This window comes from Haliotis rufescens, unplaced genomic scaffold, assembly GCF_023055435.1.
Source record: "Haliotis rufescens isolate VD_foot unplaced genomic scaffold, xgHalRufe1.0.p SCAF_31, whole genome shotgun sequence".
Lineage (NCBI taxonomy): Eukaryota > Metazoa > Mollusca > Gastropoda > Lepetellida > Haliotidae > Haliotis > Haliotis rufescens.
The window spans coordinates 5,725,525-5,746,513 of record NW_025964013.1 but is presented as its reverse complement, the minus strand read 5'-3'; the positions used below and the strand labels follow the sequence as shown (position 1 = coordinate 5,746,513).

The 20,989-nt window shown below is 40.5% G+C and overlaps 1 protein-coding gene across 3 annotated transcripts; it reads right to left on the bottom strand.

Annotated features, from left to right (window-relative positions):
• Nucleotides 1-2,546: 2,546 nt before the first annotated feature.
• Nucleotides 2,547-20,323, bottom strand: LOC124114756 (abl interactor 2-like). Of its 3 annotated transcripts, XM_046475490.2 has the most exons (8): nucleotides 19,812-20,322; nucleotides 16,139-16,306; nucleotides 14,761-14,949; nucleotides 13,576-13,993; nucleotides 13,021-13,053; nucleotides 10,624-10,674; nucleotides 7,477-7,698; nucleotides 2,547-5,766 (listed from the first exon to the last, which is right to left on the bottom strand). In XM_046475490.2, the coding sequence occupies exons 1-8, from the start codon at nucleotides 19,932-19,934 to the stop codon at nucleotides 5,603-5,605; spliced, it is 1,368 nt and encodes a 455-aa protein (XP_046331446.1). In that variant the 5' UTR covers nucleotides 19,935-20,322; the 3' UTR covers nucleotides 2,547-5,602. The 3 variants fall into 3 exon arrangements, with proteins under 3 accessions (XP_046331446.1, XP_046331448.1, XP_046331449.1); XM_046475492.2 differs by lacking the exon at nucleotides 13,021-13,053 and having other exon boundaries at nucleotides 19,812-20,323; XM_046475493.2 differs by lacking the exon at nucleotides 10,624-10,674 and having other exon boundaries at nucleotides 19,812-20,321.
• Nucleotides 20,324-20,989: the final 666 nt, after the last annotated feature.

Below are 20,989 nucleotides of genomic sequence, written 5' to 3'. Positions count from 1 at the left end.
ATCAAAATACAAACAGTATTCAAATGAGATCTGTATGAAAAAAAAAAAAATTCAGCGTTTTCCATCACATTTCTAGACATGTATGAACTAGAGTTGATGGACATACTGAAAGTCAGGATACAAGACATCATGATGCCCTCATAATACTGCCTTAATATATGCTTTTATTGTTATAACACAGAAAAACAAAAGCAGGTATGTTTGTCTACATCAGCTCATGATGTCAGATGTTATTTCAAGACAAAGGTATTCTAGTATAAGACAGAGTAATAGAACTGACAAAGCCTAAACGTCAAACAGTTGAAATTTGAAGTACAAACAAGTTATGGATGGTAGGTCCCTATTAGGGCTGGAACGAGTCCAAATTTACTACCCGGGTACCCAGCCCCCTATAACCCTACCTTAGCCAGTACAAAATATCCGATTGGGAACAGTTTGACCTTAGCCTTGGCCAAATATATTTAGATATGTGTATAAAACGATCTGGATGTGAATACCCTGAAGTTGACTGCAAAGAAATGCGAACATTAGTGACTTGTAGTGTAACCATGGCCTTCTAGATAAGTTTTGTCATTAAACAATTAATCACGAGACTAACCACAGGCTTGGGTAGTCCTGTGGGTACCCGGGTCCTACTCAGTACCCACACGACCCGAGTAACGAGTTACCCGTCCCAGCCCTAGTGCGTATACAGAATGAAGTAAATACTGTATCACATCCTTCAGAATAATATCAAGGTGAATCAGAGTGAATCTTATCAGCCTCAGTATCAACAAACCTTGAAAGTTAACATCAGGTAATATACCAACGCCAATAAAAGCAAGAAATCCTCTATCTCACAATTTCACATACACTACGAAGTGATGCTACCTGTCTCAGGACCCGAAGATGGAACAAACTACACAAACATAAAATAGAAACTATTTTATGCATTTTAGAAAAATACAAAAGATAGAAAATAAATTAAGAGTTGAAGATTTACACTTGAATTGTTTGACAAGGTAAGTCATATACCAGTAGATCATAATGGTCTAAAGATTATATGTAACCATGGTAACTGCTGGAATAAGTTAACAAATAGGTTTTAGATGGGGAACAATACAACAAGAAGATAGCTGCTACACAAGTATAAATATGCATGTGATTGTATAGGTATTGAGTAAACTGCAGTCAACAACAGTGTAAGGATGGAATCCCAGGTTGTCGCTGATACTGAAGCACTGATGCTTCCAAAAGATGTGTCAAATACTCACAAGTCGGTATCAGGGACTCTTTCAAAATATGTAAATCAAAACAAACTGAAATAACAAAAACATTACTCAGTTCAAGGTAAAATATAAGAAATGGCACAGAGGTAAAACTAGGTGTGCTCCATGAAAAGTGATATTTACCATGTCTGCCATGTGTACAGCACTCCAATAAATTCATTACTCTTCAAACTTTGGACAATTTTAGTATGTTAACTTTACTTCTAAAATTAAACAAACTAATGGACACATTTGAAACACTACACTGTAAGTAGCAGGTCTTGACTAGATCGTATAATGCACCATTTCAACGTCATAAATAAGACTTAAACATCATTCAATATCATATGTAATTGCAATCCAGAAATTGTCAAAAGCTATTTTGCACTGACTAAACTGAGATGTAAACGACTATCTTCCGATATGAAACAACTCTACTTCAGAGAGGCGATACAGCAGCACAAACCGGCAAACTAACAAACACGATCAGAGTAGTTATAACAATAATAACAAAATACTCATTCTCAAAGGTTTACCAGCAGTGTGTGTAGATGTCACACATCATTGATTGGTATGTCCACATGTAAACAGTGGAACCTTGGTAATCTGGACATAAACATCCCTGGGATCAGCCAGGTCAACACAGTTCACGTAACGACTCATGGGTATGTAATCATGTACTCAGACACTACAAGGCTATTGGTATATATTTGTGTTTCTCATCTCCCTATACTGTCCTGCTAAAAAGTAGTTAACGTTTTTATATCTACCATTTGCCCACTTGAAATATATATTGTCATGCCCTTGAAATAAAACATAGAAATTCCCATTTTTCATTAAAAACATTCTGCTTTGTTATAGAAATACAAGCTCCTCACAGCGATAGTACGTTCCCGGAGCTCTCTATACTATCGCTGCCACCAGTCAAAACTCTGTGAAAAGGTGGCCACAACCATGCTTGGAGTTGAATTCGCAACCGAATGACCGTTATGTTTACAAACAAGTGACGACTGTCGTGACGCCGAATACACTTATCGCTGCTAAATTACTTTCTTAGTTTGTCGATTTGAATTTCTGTTTCATTAAAACTATCGTGTTATTGATATAGTAAGAATGTAAGGGAGAAGTTGGTTGATTTTCCATTAGTCTGCAATCTCGAACCAATCTGATTATCAAAACAACAAAGTAAATTTATCTGGAAAACATGGTCAGTCGTAAACCTTTTCAAATTGAAATATAATGGCATTCCCAAAGACATAAACAAAAGTATAAACGTTACTACATATGGGGTTGGAGGGCAAATTTCAAGATTCTTGTAATGGCCGCGCCCACACTGGTGGCAGCGATGTTACCGAGAGTGTAACGAAGGTGTCACGCGCTGGGAAGGAGCTTGATAGAAATATTCAAAAGGGAGGTAACTCTGTTTATTGCTTTTGAACCCTCCACTTCCTACTCATAAAACTCTAACTTCATTACAGAAACAGTTGCAAGTCGAACACAGCACAATGACAACTAAACTGTGGACACATATCGAACATACAACTTGTCATTTGTATTCTCAATCAAAGCCATTTTCATATATTTTTTTTAAATATTTCCAGCCCAACTACTGCCTCTGAAACTGATGATGGAGATAAGAAACACACATATCATCCATCCATGACCAAACAGTAAATCTTCAGAAGGTGAAACTTACAAGGTCCAGATTAACAAGGTTCAACTGTGTATATCCAACCTGGTACAGCCAGTAACAGTGGTCCTCACCCGACTACTGATGAGATATATATAAACTAACTAATGTGACTTGAAGTGTGTACATGCCATTTACAGGGGACCCTATATCAAGCAATTACATTGCCAACATTCATCTCCTAAGGTATCAGTTTGATTAATAAGCAGCAACAGGAAACTACATTTCTAATATTGTTGAAAACATACCATCAACTGTTTTGACTTGCATTTGCACAAAAACATCTTTGATTTGTATATTGCACGGTTCATAAACATATTTACTAAACTGTAATTACTACATCATATTTCAGTCAAATATCAAATGCGGCAAACATCTACAAAGCTATCAGTCTAAGCTACATAATGCTTATTATGCTTTAGGTAAATGTCACACAGATTTATCAGAAACAACGTTTGTGGGCCTAGTGAGTGAGTGAGTGAGTGAGTATGGTTTTACGCCGCTTTTAGCAATATTCCAGCAACATCACGGCGGGGGACACCAGAAATGGGCTTCACATATTGTACCCATGTTGGGAATCGAACCCGGGTCTTCAGCATGACGAGCGAATGCTTTAACCACTAGGCTACCCGACTGCCCCTTGTGGGCCTAGTACTGATGACAGCACTATACAGGGGCACCTGCTGCAGATGGTCTGGCATTCCACAAGGGGATCTTCACACTAAGACCTCCATACTTAACATACACTAACAACAGACTGTTGTACGTGGCCCTTAATCCCACTAACTCTGAAGGATTACTGATGAAGGGAGGTAACTCTCCCCAACTATAGGTGCAGGCTGAAGCACATTCAGTTAATGTGATGTGTATGGGGATCAAGCTGTGCTCCAGCCTACAGCCATACACCTACTGCAATACAAGACATTTCTTTGTCATATAACGGATAGTATTCTCGATGCCATAAATTAATCCAATAACCTTGGTTTGGTCTCACGATCTGATAAAGTTTCCAAAACATCAAGTATGTAAAGAATGACCATGACCATGACCAACCATATTACAGTAAAACATTAAGTAAACTGAAACAAATTAAGACCTCTTGAAGATACTGTTGGAAAATAGTATTTAGTAATTCTCACAACATCGTGTCCTCCCATGTCCTGTTCCGCAACAGTGATCTTAAGTTGATCATAACTCATATTCTTTAACATAGGTTTATGACAGTCATAGCTCTATGTGATCGAACACGGAACAGGACCCAGTTCTATATCATAACACAACCTTGGAGTTTTGGCTTACAGTCCGAGAAGAACAATGGCTGAAAACAACCAACTGAATGATTCTAAAAAAGATTGCTTGTGTTGAACTGTCTCTCGGACATATCAAAAAGATCTTATTAGGTACATATCTTGGACGTCAGCAAGAATGTGAGGTCACAATACCCTTATTCATAACTGGACATCAAAGCTGCAATCAGAAGATGCATTTCCCTCAAATGAATATAAGTTTTCAAAATATGTAATTTGGATGTTATTATTTTGAAAAAATCGTGCCATTACTTCTCTCAACTAAATTCTCACATTAAAACCCACATTAAACATGTGCTTCAAAGTACTTCAGTCTATGTTTTGGATGGTGGGCCCCCATACCGCATGTTATGTAAACCTGTGTTCATGGCTGAGAATGTGTGCGAGTGTGAGCCTGTAGAGTAATGTATAGTGAACAAAAAAAGTTAGGGATCGTGGATATTTTTTTGGAAATTATATTTTTAGTGAAGACTTTGCACACAATTTCATCAAGTATCACCCCAAATATTCACGCCTCAACTTTTATTGTTGTGTATATGTCCTGGGGAGATGCACAGGTGTATGGGAGGAGGAGGGGGCCCCATGCTGAAGGCAACTACAATCACCACGTCCAACACAATGCCGAGTACACATGTTGATATTGAGCACAATTTTGATTTAAGTGAAATGACAATCTAATGTAACAATGACACCAATATCCATCGGATTATCTTGAATATTGCAATAAAACTGACTTGTGATTGTAAAAATAAACATAAAATAACCATCCAACAATTTCTATTATAAGACAAGATGAAATGCAACTGACAAAAGCTGACAGATATAAATCAATACAAACATAAATTGTGACTAAAAAGTCTCAGAAAATAACAAAACACATTTATGCACATAAAAAGCAATGAAAGCATGTATACCCTTATAAAGCAATATATTCTGAAAGTAACACTTGATTCCAAATATAATTATGATTAAATATGTAATGGTGAAATACGTAATAAACTTCATGGTAAGGACTGAAATATTCAGTGTAATACTTGTCATGTCAAATACCTGGAAGACAGCCACAACAGGGAGCTAGCTACCCTTCGTACTAATCGAGTTAAGAGTATGAACAAATTACTGACCATAAAAATGGCCTTTTGTCTAATATCAAGAGGGTGAAACTGAAGTTGAGCGTCTCAGCTCTCAACTAACGCTGTTAAGGTGTCTATAATCTTAAGTAGTTATTACATAAATATGTGCGTTCCAACAAATGGTTAGATTCTACACCTTGGACAAAACAACTCGGTGAGAATGTTACAGAACATAAAGGTGAGATTCCCCTGCTGGTTGTCTGTGTGATTGTGGCGCTAGACAGGTCAGATGCAGGGTTCCACGTAGTTGGAGGGGAACAGCCCTGTGGTGCCGTCCATCACACCCTCCCACCAGCCGTCGTCATTCTTCTTTATCACATAGATGACTGCATTCTCAGAAAATGTCAGCTCGTCGCCCTTGTCAGCATCATAGTCAAATATTGCAACCACTGAAACATTCCATTGCCACGTTAATTTGCATTTCTCAGCGACAAATAACATTTTTAGTCCACTATTCCTTATAATGATAACATAGCAAAACCCTTCAAAATTGGCAAATTTCTACTAGTCTTTATTATACCTTAACTATTGGGCAGTTTCGCAAGGACTACAGGACTAGTGCCAATTTCTAACACTGTGTCTTCTCAGTGTACTTCCCATTCCGGGACAGAATAGGTCAAGACAGTTGACAGGAGACTTTGTTCCAGTGGTAATGCGACCTGGCTTATTGTGCAGCCTTTGAAGTTCACGCTAGTCTGCTAGCCTGCGACACCTAACCTGTGTTGTGGACAAGCAAGAATCAAATGATAGTAGGCCTCATTACCAGGGGTTATTATTCTTAACCTGTTCTCAATGACTTAATTTTGCTACGAATTGGTAAAGAATGAAACTGACAGAAAATGTAAACACTGTAAACGTCTTGTTCAAGCAGGCCTAGCTACAGAATCTGAGGATCAGTGACATCAGATTATACTTCCTCTGGACCAGTTGAAAAACAAAACTAATTTCTGAGTCTGACTGACTGTGTCATTATGACTACTCTGTGATGTGGAAGGTTCCATGGCCCAAACCCCATTATTCACGGGTCGCCATGACATAGCGGGAATATTGCTGACTGCGGCATAAAACAACAATAGTTCACTTCCCCGAAAGTTATGAAGTAAATTGCACCCACAAAGAATAATGTGGCAAGGTGCAACACAGACGGCACATCTACCTGGGACACCTGGGCCACCCCCACAACTGTGCACAACTCTGGTCCAACAGCTGGTATGTTGAATTGGTCACCCCCACAACTGTACACAACTCTGGGACAACAGCTGGTGTGTTAAACAGGCCTCTCTCTCCCTGGGTCATCCTCTACCCACCTTACCCCGGAATCTCCATGCCAGTTATACTTGCTGATACTGCTGTGACGTGGAGTGTGACCCACCTTACCCCATAATCTCCATGCCAGTTATACTTGCTGATACTGGTGTGACGTGGAGTGTGACCCACCTTACCCCGGAATCTCCATGCCAGTTATACTTGCTGATACTGGTGTGACGTGAAGTGTGACCCACCTTACCCCGGAATCTCTATGCCAGTTATACTTGCTGATACTGCTGTGACGTGGAGGGTGACCCACCTTACCCCGGAATCTCCATGCCAGTTATACTTGCTGATACTGGTGTGACGTGAAGTGTGACCCACCATACCCCAGAATCTCTATGCCAGTTATACTTGCTGATACTGGTGTGAAGTGGAGTGTGACCCACCTTACCCCGGAATCTCTATGCCAGTTATACTTGCTGATACTGGTGTGACGTGGAGTGTGACCCACCTTACCCCGGAATCTCTATGCCAGTTATACTTGCTGATACTGGTGTGACGTGGAGTGTGACCCACCTTACCCCGGAATCTCTATGCCAGTTATACTTGCTGATACTGGTGTGACGTGAAGTGTGACCCACCTTACCCCGGAATCTCCATGCCAGTTATACTTGCTGATACTGCTGTGACGTGGAGTGTGACCCACCTTACCCCGGAATCTCTATGCCAGTTATACTTGCTGATACTGGTGTGACGTGGAGGGTGACCCACCTTACCCCGAAATCTCTATGCCAGTTATACTTGCTGATACTGGTGTGACGTGGGGTGTGACGTGGAGTGTGACCCACCTTTCTCCTGGTACTCCTTGGGCACCCAGGCTGGCTGGGCGGTAAACTGCGGCCCCGTGGCGGCGTAGGGATCCTCCTCCTTGTGCTGGTGGTTCTGCGGATGCTCCTCATAGTCGTCGCTGAAGTTGTGGGGTGGGGGAGGGGCCGACCCTCCGTATTCAAACTTAGGGGGACCAGGGCCAGGTCGAGCATGCTCTGGGGGAGGGGGGAGAGGTGGGGATGCTGAAATAGTAGGTTACATACATCACTGGTGGCAGACATGATCAATGACTAAGTGTACAGGTGTGGACTTTATGTAAAAAATGTCAGTAAGCTCAAATGTGATTTATCAGGGGTTTATCTAAACATACTCAGAGGATGATAGTCAGCGCCCTGTATGCAGCAAATGTGAAAAAAGAAATTCCTGGATTGGGATTAAAATGTCAATATGGTTTTAGCCAATGTTAGGCTGTAAAGGTGACTTGTTTGTCACTGATATCATGATCAGTAATGAGGAACAGGCTGTATTGCTTAGACTTACAATGCCATGTTAAAATAAAGTGTTAAAGTAAACGTACCCTTTATTAAGAACATAAGAACTTATGAAAATATCAATTTTGAACAACAAAACAACTATTCTTGTCTCTGGGCACTTAGTCCTAGATAAATGCCTGTTTCATAAAACGACTGTCTATTTATCATGTTCATACTTAGGTCAAAGTAAAACAAGATATTTTATGGATGACAACTTCTTATTCAATTATTTTGCGACGTTTAGGCTAATAAAAATAAAAGAATTGGTTCTCAGACAATGACTTTTGAAAATATAGTGTGGGCAATATTTTGCTTTTTCAAACTAGTACGTAACCAAACAAGTGCAAAAGTGAGCGTGACTCACTAATACCCCTGACCTGCCTAGTGTGTCAGTAGTTACAAATTAAATAGCTAGGATAGGGTTAGGGTTTGAAAAATTCATAAAAAAATGGAAAACTAATAAATACAATATTTTACTTTTGACTGCATCCCTCCATATGACACATATTATATGTACTAAGTTTGAGATGAATCCACTGAATAGTTTAAGAGAAATCGCGCGGACAAAGTTTTCAGACAGACGTTAGGGTTTGAAAAATTCATAAAAAAATGGAAAATTAATAAAAACATTTTTTTTCTTTTGACTGCACCCCTCCATATGACACAGATTACTAAGTTTGAGATGAATCCCCTGAATAGTTTAAGAGAAATTGCGCGGACAAAGTTTTCGGACGGACAGAACCTTGGTATAACTATATACCCCCGACATTTTGTTGGGGGTATAATAAACAGTTGTGTACCATCAACCTGGGATAGGGCCTCCCAACATAAACAAGCAAACAAACTCCCATTGCCTCCATGTCCATAACAGGAGATGCACAGTAAAGCAGTGCGCATGTAAAGGGAAGTAACTTCGTGCTATATTGATTGGATCACATTGTATTTAAGCAATAGGATTTGTAAACAAGAGTGCTCTAAGAGCACAACATCCCCCGCATGAATTTTTTTAACGAGTCAAACGAAGCTCCGTAAAACAGGGGCCGTAAACTCTGTCAAAATTAGTCGAAACGAAACGGGACTGCGATATGCGTATCATCAACATGTCGACATCTTGTGTGTAGACACTGTAGAGTGTCAGGGATATTCTCTGGAAACTGTAGGAGGAGTTGATTTCACAAGCTTAGTACCCTCTCTCACAATTAGGCAAATAAAGCTCCGTAAAACAGGGGCAGTAACTCAGTCAAAATTAGTCGAAATAAAACGGGACTGCGATATGCGTATCATCAACATGTCACCATCTTGTGTGTAGAGTGTCAGGGATATTCTCTGGAAACTGTAGGAGAAGATGATTTCACAAGCTTAGTACCCTCTCTCACAATAAGGCAAATGAAGTTCCGTAAAACAGGGGCAGTAACTCAGTCAAAATTAGTCGAAACGAAACGGGACTGCGATATGCATATCATTAACATGTCAACATCTTGTGTGTAGAGTGTCAGGGATATTCTTTGGAAACTGTAGGAGGAGTTGATTTCACAAGCTTAGTACCCTCTCTCACAATTAGGCAAATGAAGCTCTGTAAAATAGGGGCAGTAACTCAGTCAAAATTAGTCAAAACGAAATGGGACTGCGATATGCGTATCATCAACATGTCGACATCTTGTGTGTAGAGTGTCAGGGATATTCTCTGGAAAGTGTAGGAGAAGATGATTTCACAAGCTTAGTACCCTCTCTCACAATAAGGCAAATGAAGCTCAGTAAAACAGGGGCAGTAACTCTGTCAAAATTAGTCGAAACGAAATGGGACTGCGATATGCGTATTATCAACATGTCGACATCTTGTGTGTAGAGTGTCAGGGATATTCTCTGGAAACTGTAGGAGGAGTTGATTTCACAAGCTTTGTACCCTCTGTGGGACGGACAGATGGACGGACTGTGGCACGACATAATCCCCCTTTGGCCATTCTGGCCCAGCGGGGGATAAAAAAACTATTTAAATGGAAACAAAAAAGAAATGTGCTGCAGACTTTCTGATGATGCAGGTGGTGCCTGAGAACCAAGTTTGGAAGCCTTAGGTAAAGATTCTTATACCACTGTCAAGCAAAAGTTGCTTGATAACAGTATAGGGATCAATACCAAAACGTCTCATCATAATAGAATAAAGAAGACGTCATCCAAAAAAATATCTTGTCTTTACTGATACTTCTAAAGATGTTAATCAAACAGTTCATATCTAGGTAACATATATTAAATTTCAAGGCCAATACATCAAGCTTAAAGTGGATAAGATAATTATGGATCTTATTTGGAGGAAAACCAGTGGTTGATATCATGAGCAGCATCACACACTGTCCAGATACAAGGACACGTAATAAACCACATCACCAAGTATGACCACCCAACTATCTTGGTTGCTGCTTATGACAAGCAGTACTATATAGATACCTTGTCACTGACCAAGCAACATGTGCATGTATCTTTAGGCTAAACATGTTTAGTGACACACTAACTACAAACAATACTAACTTTGTACATCAATCTACATGATGCCAGGCTAAACAGTAAAGGACACAAATCCATGTAACTTGAAGACAGAAAGTCACCAGTTGATGATGATGAGAATAGAAGCATGCAAACCTGGTATTGTCATGACATCGACCGAGCGGTTGACATCTGGAGGCGGGGGATCTGTAATATACACAATCATGCAACATTCACAACACCTACAAGCAAAAGGAATAGAAAAGTAGTATTATATATACCAAAACCCTGAAAACAGACAAAGTCTGGCTGGCTAAATATGTTCAACTGAATGAGAGTCAGACACAGATCACACACTAGTCACAGTAGGAGATCTGACTTGACACAGACAAACTTGTGTCTGACAGTGTAAACATGCGTCCAGTCTGTCTGGGGCATCCCCCATTATGCAGTGTAATGTCCTATCAAGTCTATGTTGGTAAATACCCTGGGCCAATCACTTACAAAGTTTTGTTTTGGGTCTGATTTGAATGACACAAACTAAAAATAGCCCTAGAACCTGTACAGGGGATGCAACTCTTGCATCATATTCGGAGGAGATCTTTCCCAAACTCTCATTCAGACAAGTGAGAAAACTCATTTTGATTAGTTGTTGACTTCAAACTCACATGGAGGGAAAATCTGTGGCAAGCTAAGAGGGATGGAGACATTACTTCCCAACAGAAGCTATGGTAGCTAGCGGGTCCAGGGTAGTTATCATAGTGGAACGGGGATATAACACACTGGACAATGGAGGATGTCTCACGGAATGACGACACCAAAGTACTACCAGCCAGGTCACAGCAGACCGTAGTCATCCCATACCATCAAGGCAACTTCACAGCTCAGTGTGAGGACCAAGTGTGAAACCCAAGTGAAACCCAAGTGTGAAACCCAAGTGTGAGGCCCAAGTGTGAAACCCAAGTGTGCGGCCCAAGAGTGATACCAAAGTGTGAAACCCAAGTGTGAAAAGGCCCAAGTGTAAAACCCAAGTGTGAAACCCAAGTGTGTGGCCCAAGAGTGACACCAAAGTGTGAAACCCAAGTGTGACCCAAGTGTGAGACCCAAGTGTAAGACCCCAGTGTGAGACCCAAGTGTGAGGTTTCAATGGACCTGATAGATGTAGATCATGGAAAGTCATGGTAACAATGTCATGTTTACTGGGCAGGTTCTACTTACACCCAGTAATAACAATATGGCTACAAAATTACATATTTTCTAATTTTTCTATGGATTATTCTATTACAGATATTCATGTTCTTGTTGCCCTGTGAGTGAGTTAGTCAGTGAGTCAGTGAGTGAGTACAAGGGCCTTCACAGACAGCGCACATCAAACAGCCTCAGTGTGGTGAGGGAACACACACGTTTCCACATCTCAGTAAGTTATCCTACTGACAAGATCAACCACCTAAGACTTTCTTGCGTGTGATGTCAAAGTCATGAAGAAAAAAGAAATCATACAAGGATAGCACCATAAACAATCTGAATCCAGTACACAATTCATGCAGTTCCTATTGCGACTACTGCAATATGTGAATATATGCACAAGCAACTATCTCTCCTGAGACAAAGGCTGGCACCATGTTCATAAAGCAATGTTAGCACTGTGTCATGTGTCGGTGTGCTAACATGGCTTTGTGAAATGTTCCTAGATAAATTCAGTGGGACTACTACTAGTCTAACACACAGAGGTGGTCAAGATGAAATGAATGCCAGAGGCACAGGGAAGCAGAACATCACCAAACATTGTGCAGTAGAAGAAAGGGCGAAGGCTGCACCTTTCATTGTTTTGCCACCGTCCTAAAATGACAACCGGTAGTTATCACTGATAACGCCTACCTGGGTGACACAGAACCTATTTGTTCCGACCATTCCCCTAAATGGCGATTCTAAGACTAAGCAAGGATATTCTCAGTTCCAGACATGGGTACATCATCAAACACATTGTTTCTGCTTTTGAGCTTAAGTCAGGGTAAGAGAAACATGAGGACAAATTTTACAAAAAAGTATAATAATATAATAAACTGACACAAATTCTTCTCCACCAGTACAATACTTAGGACAGTTACCCAACTTCCATGCAACTTGGTTAAGATGGCACACAATCACAAAACCATGAAAACTGATGCAATGAATTTGTTAGTTACTTTTTTGTTTAACACCACACTTTGCAATATTCCAGCTATATGATGGCAGCCTGTAAATCATGGAGTCTGGACCAGACAAACCAGTGATCGATATTGTGAGCAACACTCCATGACATAGGGGTATTATGACCACCCAATCCATTTCTTCGCCTCATACGACCACCAGGTTGCAGGCCAAGAGCATGGTCTATTACTAACAAGCATGGGGAACCTGGGAAGCTGGATATGTTACTGCTGAATACACTGCTACATATACACATCAAGATATATGTCCTAGTCTACGGTTGCCATAGTCTATGGTACAGAAGATAGAGGGTGAGAGACCATGCAGGATGGAGAAGGAGGAGGAGGAGGGGGAGTATCTCACCTTTCCAGCCATGGCTGGCATATCGGAGCTGAGCTGTAGGGAACAAGAGACAGATCATGTACAACACACGTCTACAGGTAACTGGACAAACCAAGACAAAGTGTTCACATAAACAGGTGAATGAATGCAATATCCCAGCTATATCAGCCTCAAGGTTTAACATGTTTAATCTAGCCTGGATAAAGGAAACCAGTGGTTGACAGTATGAGCACCTTATAACAAGGACACCACATGAGCCAGGCTACAACAGTAAATGTTGATGACATCACCTCAAATTTCACTGTAGCTGCAGCGTTCATGGGTTACTATGAACACAAAATTTGAACTTGCACAAAACTTTTCAAATTAACATGTACTCTAGGATGTTTTGTATTCACTACAGAAGCAAAACCAACATTTCTAGTTCTTAAAAAAAAAGGACTTTGAAGAGGAAAGCAAATTTTCTTCATGAAGACTTCCAGTGTCAAGTCTCAAGTTGTATACAGTTACATACTCGTCAGTGAACCTATACATAACACATACAAACATGCAGAACATACATACAAATATACATACCAACTGAATCTTGGTAGGCCAATGGTGGCTGTGTGGGTCGTACCATACTGGGAGATGCTGGGGGGCCAGGCCTTTGTGAAATGGGTCGTGCCATTCCAACAAGGGGGGGTGAGTGCACTGTCCCCATGACACTGGGGGCATAGTTCATCTCGTACCGCTCCCTGGGACCTGGTTGAGGAGGGTGGTGGATCACTTGGCCAAAATGTGAATGCTGATTGGCTGGCACAGACGGTGGAGCCACTGGGGGTGCGACGGAGCGGTAATGGCCTCCCTGGCTCCGCCCAAGGGTTCCTGAGTTGGAGCTAGCTGTAGAGCCAGACCTTGTAATGGGTGGGGTTGGTGGTTTCGTCGTTGGTGCTTGGGAGCCTTGGCTGCTGATGGATGGTGTACGGTTGGGCCGTGGAACAGACGAATGCAACTGAAAATAATTAAGAAACATTATAAAATGTCAGTAACCATAGTAACACTTTACTTCCACCTGTTGAATGGACAAAAACATCTCTGAATCACTGTTTATTCTAAACATGCTAAAGCCGTTTGTTGTTGAGATTTTTCTCTATGATGTGCCACGCAATTTAGTGCAGGTCAAGATGTCATTTGTACCGGGGGTGAAAATGACTGGGTAGTCACTGAAATCAGTTATTACTAAAATATATATGAGTGAAGAACTCAAATTACATTTGCTATCCTGCCAATTTGGCAAACCATGATATCTCTCAGATCCTGACATGATATTTAGTTACAGAATTCAGTCTGCTGAAATCTTTTTGTTTTTGTTTGTTTGTTGTTCAATGCGACACTCTGCCATATTCCAGCTAAATGACAGCGACCTGTAAATAATTGAGTCTGGACCAGACAAACCAGTGATTGACATCATGAGCTACAATCCACACAATTGGGATAAGATGACATCCATCAACCAAGTCAAAGAGCCTTACCACCCCATCCCGTTAGTCACCTCTTATGACATGCATAGTCGCCTCTTACAACAAGCATGGGTTGCTGAAGACCTATTCTAACCCCGATCTTCACGGGTGCTGCTGAAATCTAAGTGACAGTAAAGAACTCTGCAATATTTCTTATCCATGTGATATTGTGCTTTGTAGTTTTATAACAGCCATTCTTTCTAAGCATTTTGAAGAGGTAGGGGAAAACATGACCGATAATGATGTTTGTAGATTTTACCCTAACTCCGTGGCCAATGTCATCCAATACTGTGTAGTCAATGGGTTTGCGGGTATATTTGATTGGTCGTTCAGCCTGCTCAGGGAATACAATACCACTCTTCACTCCCAGAGGGCGGGTTGAACTTCTGTTTGTTGTCAAAACACCAATTTCTCTTCTTGCAACTTTCTCCTTGTGGATGTTTACAATCTGAAATAATAATGAAAATAATAACACCATTTTACATCACAACACAAACTAAGCTATATGGTACCTGTGAGACGGTTGACACTGAGAGACTACGTGGTACCTGTGAGATGGTTGACACTGAGAGACTATATGGTACCTGTGAGATGGTTGACACTGAGAGACTATATGGTACCTGTGAGATGGTTGACACTGAGAGACTATATTGTACCTGTGAGATGGTTGACATTGAGAGACTTTATGGTACCTGTGAGATGGTTGACATTGAGAGACTATGTGGTACCTGTAAGATGGTTGACAATCAGTTACTATGTGGTACCTGTGAGATGGTTGACAATGAGAGACTATATGGTACCTGTGAGAGGTGGTTGACACTGAGAGACTATGTGGTACCTGTGAGATGGTTGACACTGAGAGACTATATGGTACCTGTGAGATGGTTGACACTGAGAGACTATATGGTACCTGTGAGATGGTTGACAATGAGAGACTATATGGTACCTGTGACAGATGGTTGACACTGAGAGACTATATGGTACCTGTGAGATGGTTGACAATGAGAGACTATATGGTACCTGTGAGAGATGGTTGACACTGAGAGACTTTATTGTACCTGTGTGAGATGGTTGACACTGAGAGACTATATGGTACCTGTGAGATGGTTGACACTGAGAGACTATATGGTACCTGTGAGATGGTTGACACTGAGAGACTATATGGTACCTGTGAGATGGTTGACATTGAGAGACTATATGGTACCTGTGAGATGGTTGACACTGAGAGACTATATGGTACCTGTGAGATGGTTGACAATGAGAGACTATATGGTACCTATGAGAGATGGTTGACACTGAGAGACTTTATTGTACCTGTGTGAGATGGTTGACAATCAGTTACTATGTGGTACCTGTGAGAGATGTTTGTTTGTTGTTTAACGCCGCACTCAACAATATACCAGCTATATCATGTATATGATGGCCATCTGTATATAATTGAGTCTGGACCAGACAATCCAGTGATTGGCATCATGAGCATCAATCCTGTGAGAGATGGTTGACACTGAGTGACTATGTACTACCTGTGAGAGATGGTTGACACTGAGAGACTATATTGTACCTGTGTGAGATTGTTGACACTGAGGGACTATATTGTACCTGTGAGAGATGGTTGACGCTGAGTGACTATGTACTACCTGTGATAGATGGTTGACGCTGGACTCCATCTCGGCCAGTTGGTTCTGCTGCAGGTCGAGGAGCTTGAGGAAGTTGGTTGCCAGGCTGTTGATCTGGTAGGCCACACTGGCCAGAGAATGTGTTGTATAGTTTTTAGTTTCTTCCAATGCATGGCGCTTGTCCTTGGCCTACAAACATGTAGAATGCTCAGTATTAGCAACATGGCTGGGTACAACAAAGATACATTTGGTTGAACATGTTGAAACTAAGGATGTAACAGCACACTGATGCAACAATGTCAACATGTATGTTTTAATGCCACTTTTAGCAATATGAGGGGACACCAGAAATGGGCTTCACATATTGTACCCATGTGTTATGCAGTGATGTGTTATAAGCTACCATGGTCATAAGAAATTAACGATGAGGAGGACTTGTTTATCGTACAATATTTTTTTAGATGTGAAGTTTACATGATATATGGCTTTTCCATTGGATGAGAGGTCGGTCACATGACCGTGAAATTGACACTCATAAGTGTATGAATGACAAAAGTTGACGTTCATATGTTTATCACGAGACGGTTACAGGAAGTGATGTAAACACTACTTCCACATTCCTCGGGTAACCCCTGGCTTTCACTGGCACGAATACATACAGAATACATACAGAATACATACAGAAGTGTTGTTTCTGATCAATTAGACCCTTTAAAAAATCTTGAACTCAGAGTATTAGCATACATTGAGAAATGTCAGAGAGTTTGACTGCATGAGTGTTCACAAATATCCTTGCAACGACCCATACTAGCGAAAAAAGAAAAGAAATGCACATTGTAACTATCGTAGTATCGCCTCGATCCGTGTCTAGACTGACAAGTGACAGCCTACAGAAATCGATGATTTTACCTTAATATCTATAGGACACATCTCTATAAACACCCTTCAATGATCGGCTAACTGATCAATGATGATCAACAGATATAACTGCCACATGTTCATTATTAACAACTTTGGAAATCTCTCCTGTCACACGTTTATCGTGTCGGCCGTATTAACGTCTTGTACTTGATGTAAATGTATTACAGTACGCTGTCATTCTGACTGATTTGCTGAGGTCATTCTTTACACAACTTTCTCATCCAAAGACGATATTATTTGAATATATTTGTTGTAAACAAACTACAACAGTTTTCTGTGGAGCAAGTTGAGCATACATACGCTATTGTCACCTCCCTTTTTGAGCAACTATCTTATTCCATGAAACAGATGGTTGTTGTACGGCCTTCTAGTCACACTAGATACTAAATAAAATTGTGTATAGATCTCAACCTACATCCTTCCAGGTAAACATTTGTGATATACAAGGTGAAAGTCAATTCTTATAATTTTTTATATCACTAATTTTTACAAGATAGACACAATTTTATGGATAACAACTTCTTTAATACTGTAAAAAGCGACGTTTCGGTATAGATCCTTATACCGTTGTCAAACAAGACTGAATGAGGGACATAGTGCAGAATATATATAGCAAGTGGAGGATTAACAGTAGAGGATTAACAGTAACAACAAGGGCATACATGAGTGGGATAACATAGGTAGGTGTGACAACAAGGATGATGCTATCACAACACGATGGACAGAAAACACATAGCTAGAAGCCAATGGGGCATGAAGCCAATAAACAGGTGATTATTGTTTGATGAGTTCATAGTAGGCGGATGGGATGAAATAGCCTTGATCTCTGTTGATTGATGGGTTGTGGCAGCGAATGTGGACTGCTTCTGTTAGTTTTCTTTTGGTGAAATCATGGAGGTTGTTGGCGAGGATTTGGACGTTGTCCCAGTTGATGATGTGATTGGGACAGTTGATATGGTCCGAGATGGCTGATTTGCTGTCGGATTTGATGGTGGAGGTTTTATGCTCTTTGATTCTAGTGTTGATTGGGCGGGATGTTTCACCTACGTAAGATTGCCGCAGTTGCAGTCAATTTTGTAGACTACACCTTTAACCTCTTGGGGTTTAGATGTGTTCCTGCCGTTGGCTCTTAGCAGGGTGTTGAGGGAGTTGGAGCTGGTGAAGTGGGTGTCGATGTTGGCTTGCTGTTTGAGGAGGCGGCTGATGATGTGGGAGGCTTCTCCTATGAACGGGAGGGCGATGCGGAAGGGCGCTGATTCGGGTTTAAGGGCCGCAGGTCTGGGTGTGGGATAGAGTACAAAGGCGATGACTTTGTCGACTAGTTTGGCCGGATAATTGTTGAGGTGGGTGAAGACTTGGCGGAGGTGTGCGATCTCAGGTTTGGGGTCAGCAGAGGAAAGGTTGATGGCACGTTTGGTAAGGGTGGAAATCATCCTTGTTGTCACACCTACCTATGTTATCCCACTCATGTATGCCCTTGTTGTTACTGTTAATCCTCTACTGTTAATCCTCCACTTGCTATATATATTCTGCACTATGTCCCTCATTCAGTCTTGCTTGACAACGGTATAAGGATCTATACCGAAACGTCGCTTTTTACAGTATTAAAGAAGTTGTTAACCATAAAATTGTGTCTATCTTGTCATCCACCAACTTCTAAGTAATGCCTATCAAACACACTAATTTTTACCTCGAAGGATATAGGTTGAGATCTATGCACAATTTTATTTAGTAAAATGAACTCCAATGAACTCATACAAGGTGAAAGTCAATTCTTATAATTTTTTATGAGTTCATTGGAGTATGAACCTTCAAAGTGTGAGGGCCAAACATTGTATGTACTCATACAAAGGGAAAGCCAATTCTTAAATAAAACACTGCAGGGAGAATAAACCATGAGGGGTGCCCTACCCTCTCAAAATTAAGGTTGTCCAATTTTTGACGCCATCGAAGTTGTGTGTGTGTGTCCGAATCTCGAGAAATGACATAATGATAGAACAATGTTTTAACATGAAATAAACCATGTTTCGTTATTTATTGTTCTTGATGATTTATCACATAGATATCTCACATTAACTTAAAATACCAGGTGCTAAGAAGTATGTATATAATTTTTTTTTTTATTTATTTATTTTATTTTATTGGTGAAAGACTGGAAAAAAATGGAAGTGGACACAATAAGACTATTTCAACTCACTACACACCACTGCATTTCTAGCAATGTCCTAAATTTGCTAAATATATGGTAGTTGCAATCAATTTTATCACTGGAGTCTGATTTCGAGTGATATGACATATGACACTTTGACATCCCCACTGCTCTGTACCCGTATAATACTGTATCTTCATAAACAGGACATCCAAAGCACATACAACAGTAGGGGCACCTCAACTCGTACTCGAAACAATCGATTTCTGTGTTTATTATCGTCAAGGACAATTTTCACCATATTTTTCATAACACTGTCGTCAGTGTCCCAGACATAAAAATAGTGATCGGACATTTGCCGGCATATAATAGCAATTGTTGGGAATTTTGTTGTACTGCTTGCTGTTTTCTCTTTTATTTATTCTTTCTTTTTTCCTCTTTACGTATTAAAATCAGACCATTTTACGCATCGTATAACACTCTCGGCCCAGGATACAGACACGACATCGATTATAATCTAGCCTATGTGAGATGTTTATGAAAAACAATGTTTTGAATGACAGGTGCGTTCATGGACGATGTCGTCTGTATTTAGGACGCAATAGCAATTAAAGTTATCTCAACCTGAAGGTAGTTTCCTTCGCAATACTGTGCAACCCTTTCCAAGTTGGCATGGCTGTCCTGTAAACTCTGGCGTCCCTCTGGAAGCTCTGCCTCAATCAACTGCATCACTTCGTTTGCAGCCATTTTTGTATCCGACTTCCGGTAAGCGCATTCAGAACATCTCGTTATCCTCCGACTCCCTCATCACTTCGTTGTCACTCGCTCCTTCAGTAGCCGAGCTGCGGATTACGTCGCGCTTTTCGAACGCGAGGACATTCGGGTTACTTCGGCGTATTCCGTAAAAGTAGATGTGACCTAGTGACTAACATATATTTTGTGACGCCACACAATATTAGTGAATCAGCCGTGATCAGTCAGCTGAATTTAAGAGATGAGCTTTTGGTACCATGCACGTTCACAAGGCTCGCGTCCTTGGGTGTAGCCTGTCTCCCTGAACCATATTATCCGTTCCACTCAGCCCTAACTGTGATGCACATGCCTTAAATGAAGCAAGTCTAGATTTCCCTCAGGTTCTTAATCACTCATCTCAATGGGACTCCTTTCCAATTTCAGTGGAGTTATTTGTTTCTATCAATATTATATGTTTTCAGAGACATAGCGTTAGTCTACCTTGGATGCTGCAATACTACCAACTCATTTATTGGTGGCATCATACTTCGTATTTCTGAAAGATTTTATGCCGCTTCATTTAATAATTTGTTATGTTACATTATTTAAAGTGATCATCAGTTTTTTAACTCCTCTATTTTGGGGGTAAAAATCACTCCAAATTTAATAAAGCATAAATATCAATTTTGGGGATTTTTTTCGTATTGCTTGCTGTTTTCTCTTTTAATTGTTCTTTTTTTTCTCTCTCTTTACATATTAAAATCAGGACCTTTTACACATCCTATAAAACACTATTTAATGTAGTGATGAACCAAATTCCTCGAGTCTCCATAACAGAAATTGTTTTACAGAATTTGATTCTGTGTGTAGAACCCAAATTGCCTTGACTGTCATTCAGGAGTTGTTACTGCTTCACGTACCAACAGCTGAAATAACAAATAGGACTACTATGCTTGTCAGGTGATGGTTTCCAAATCAACTACTGCCATCATAGGTTTCTTCCCAAAATATAAATTACTACCCAAATTGTAAAACAGACAATCTTCTAGGTCTTCATCCAAGTTCAAATA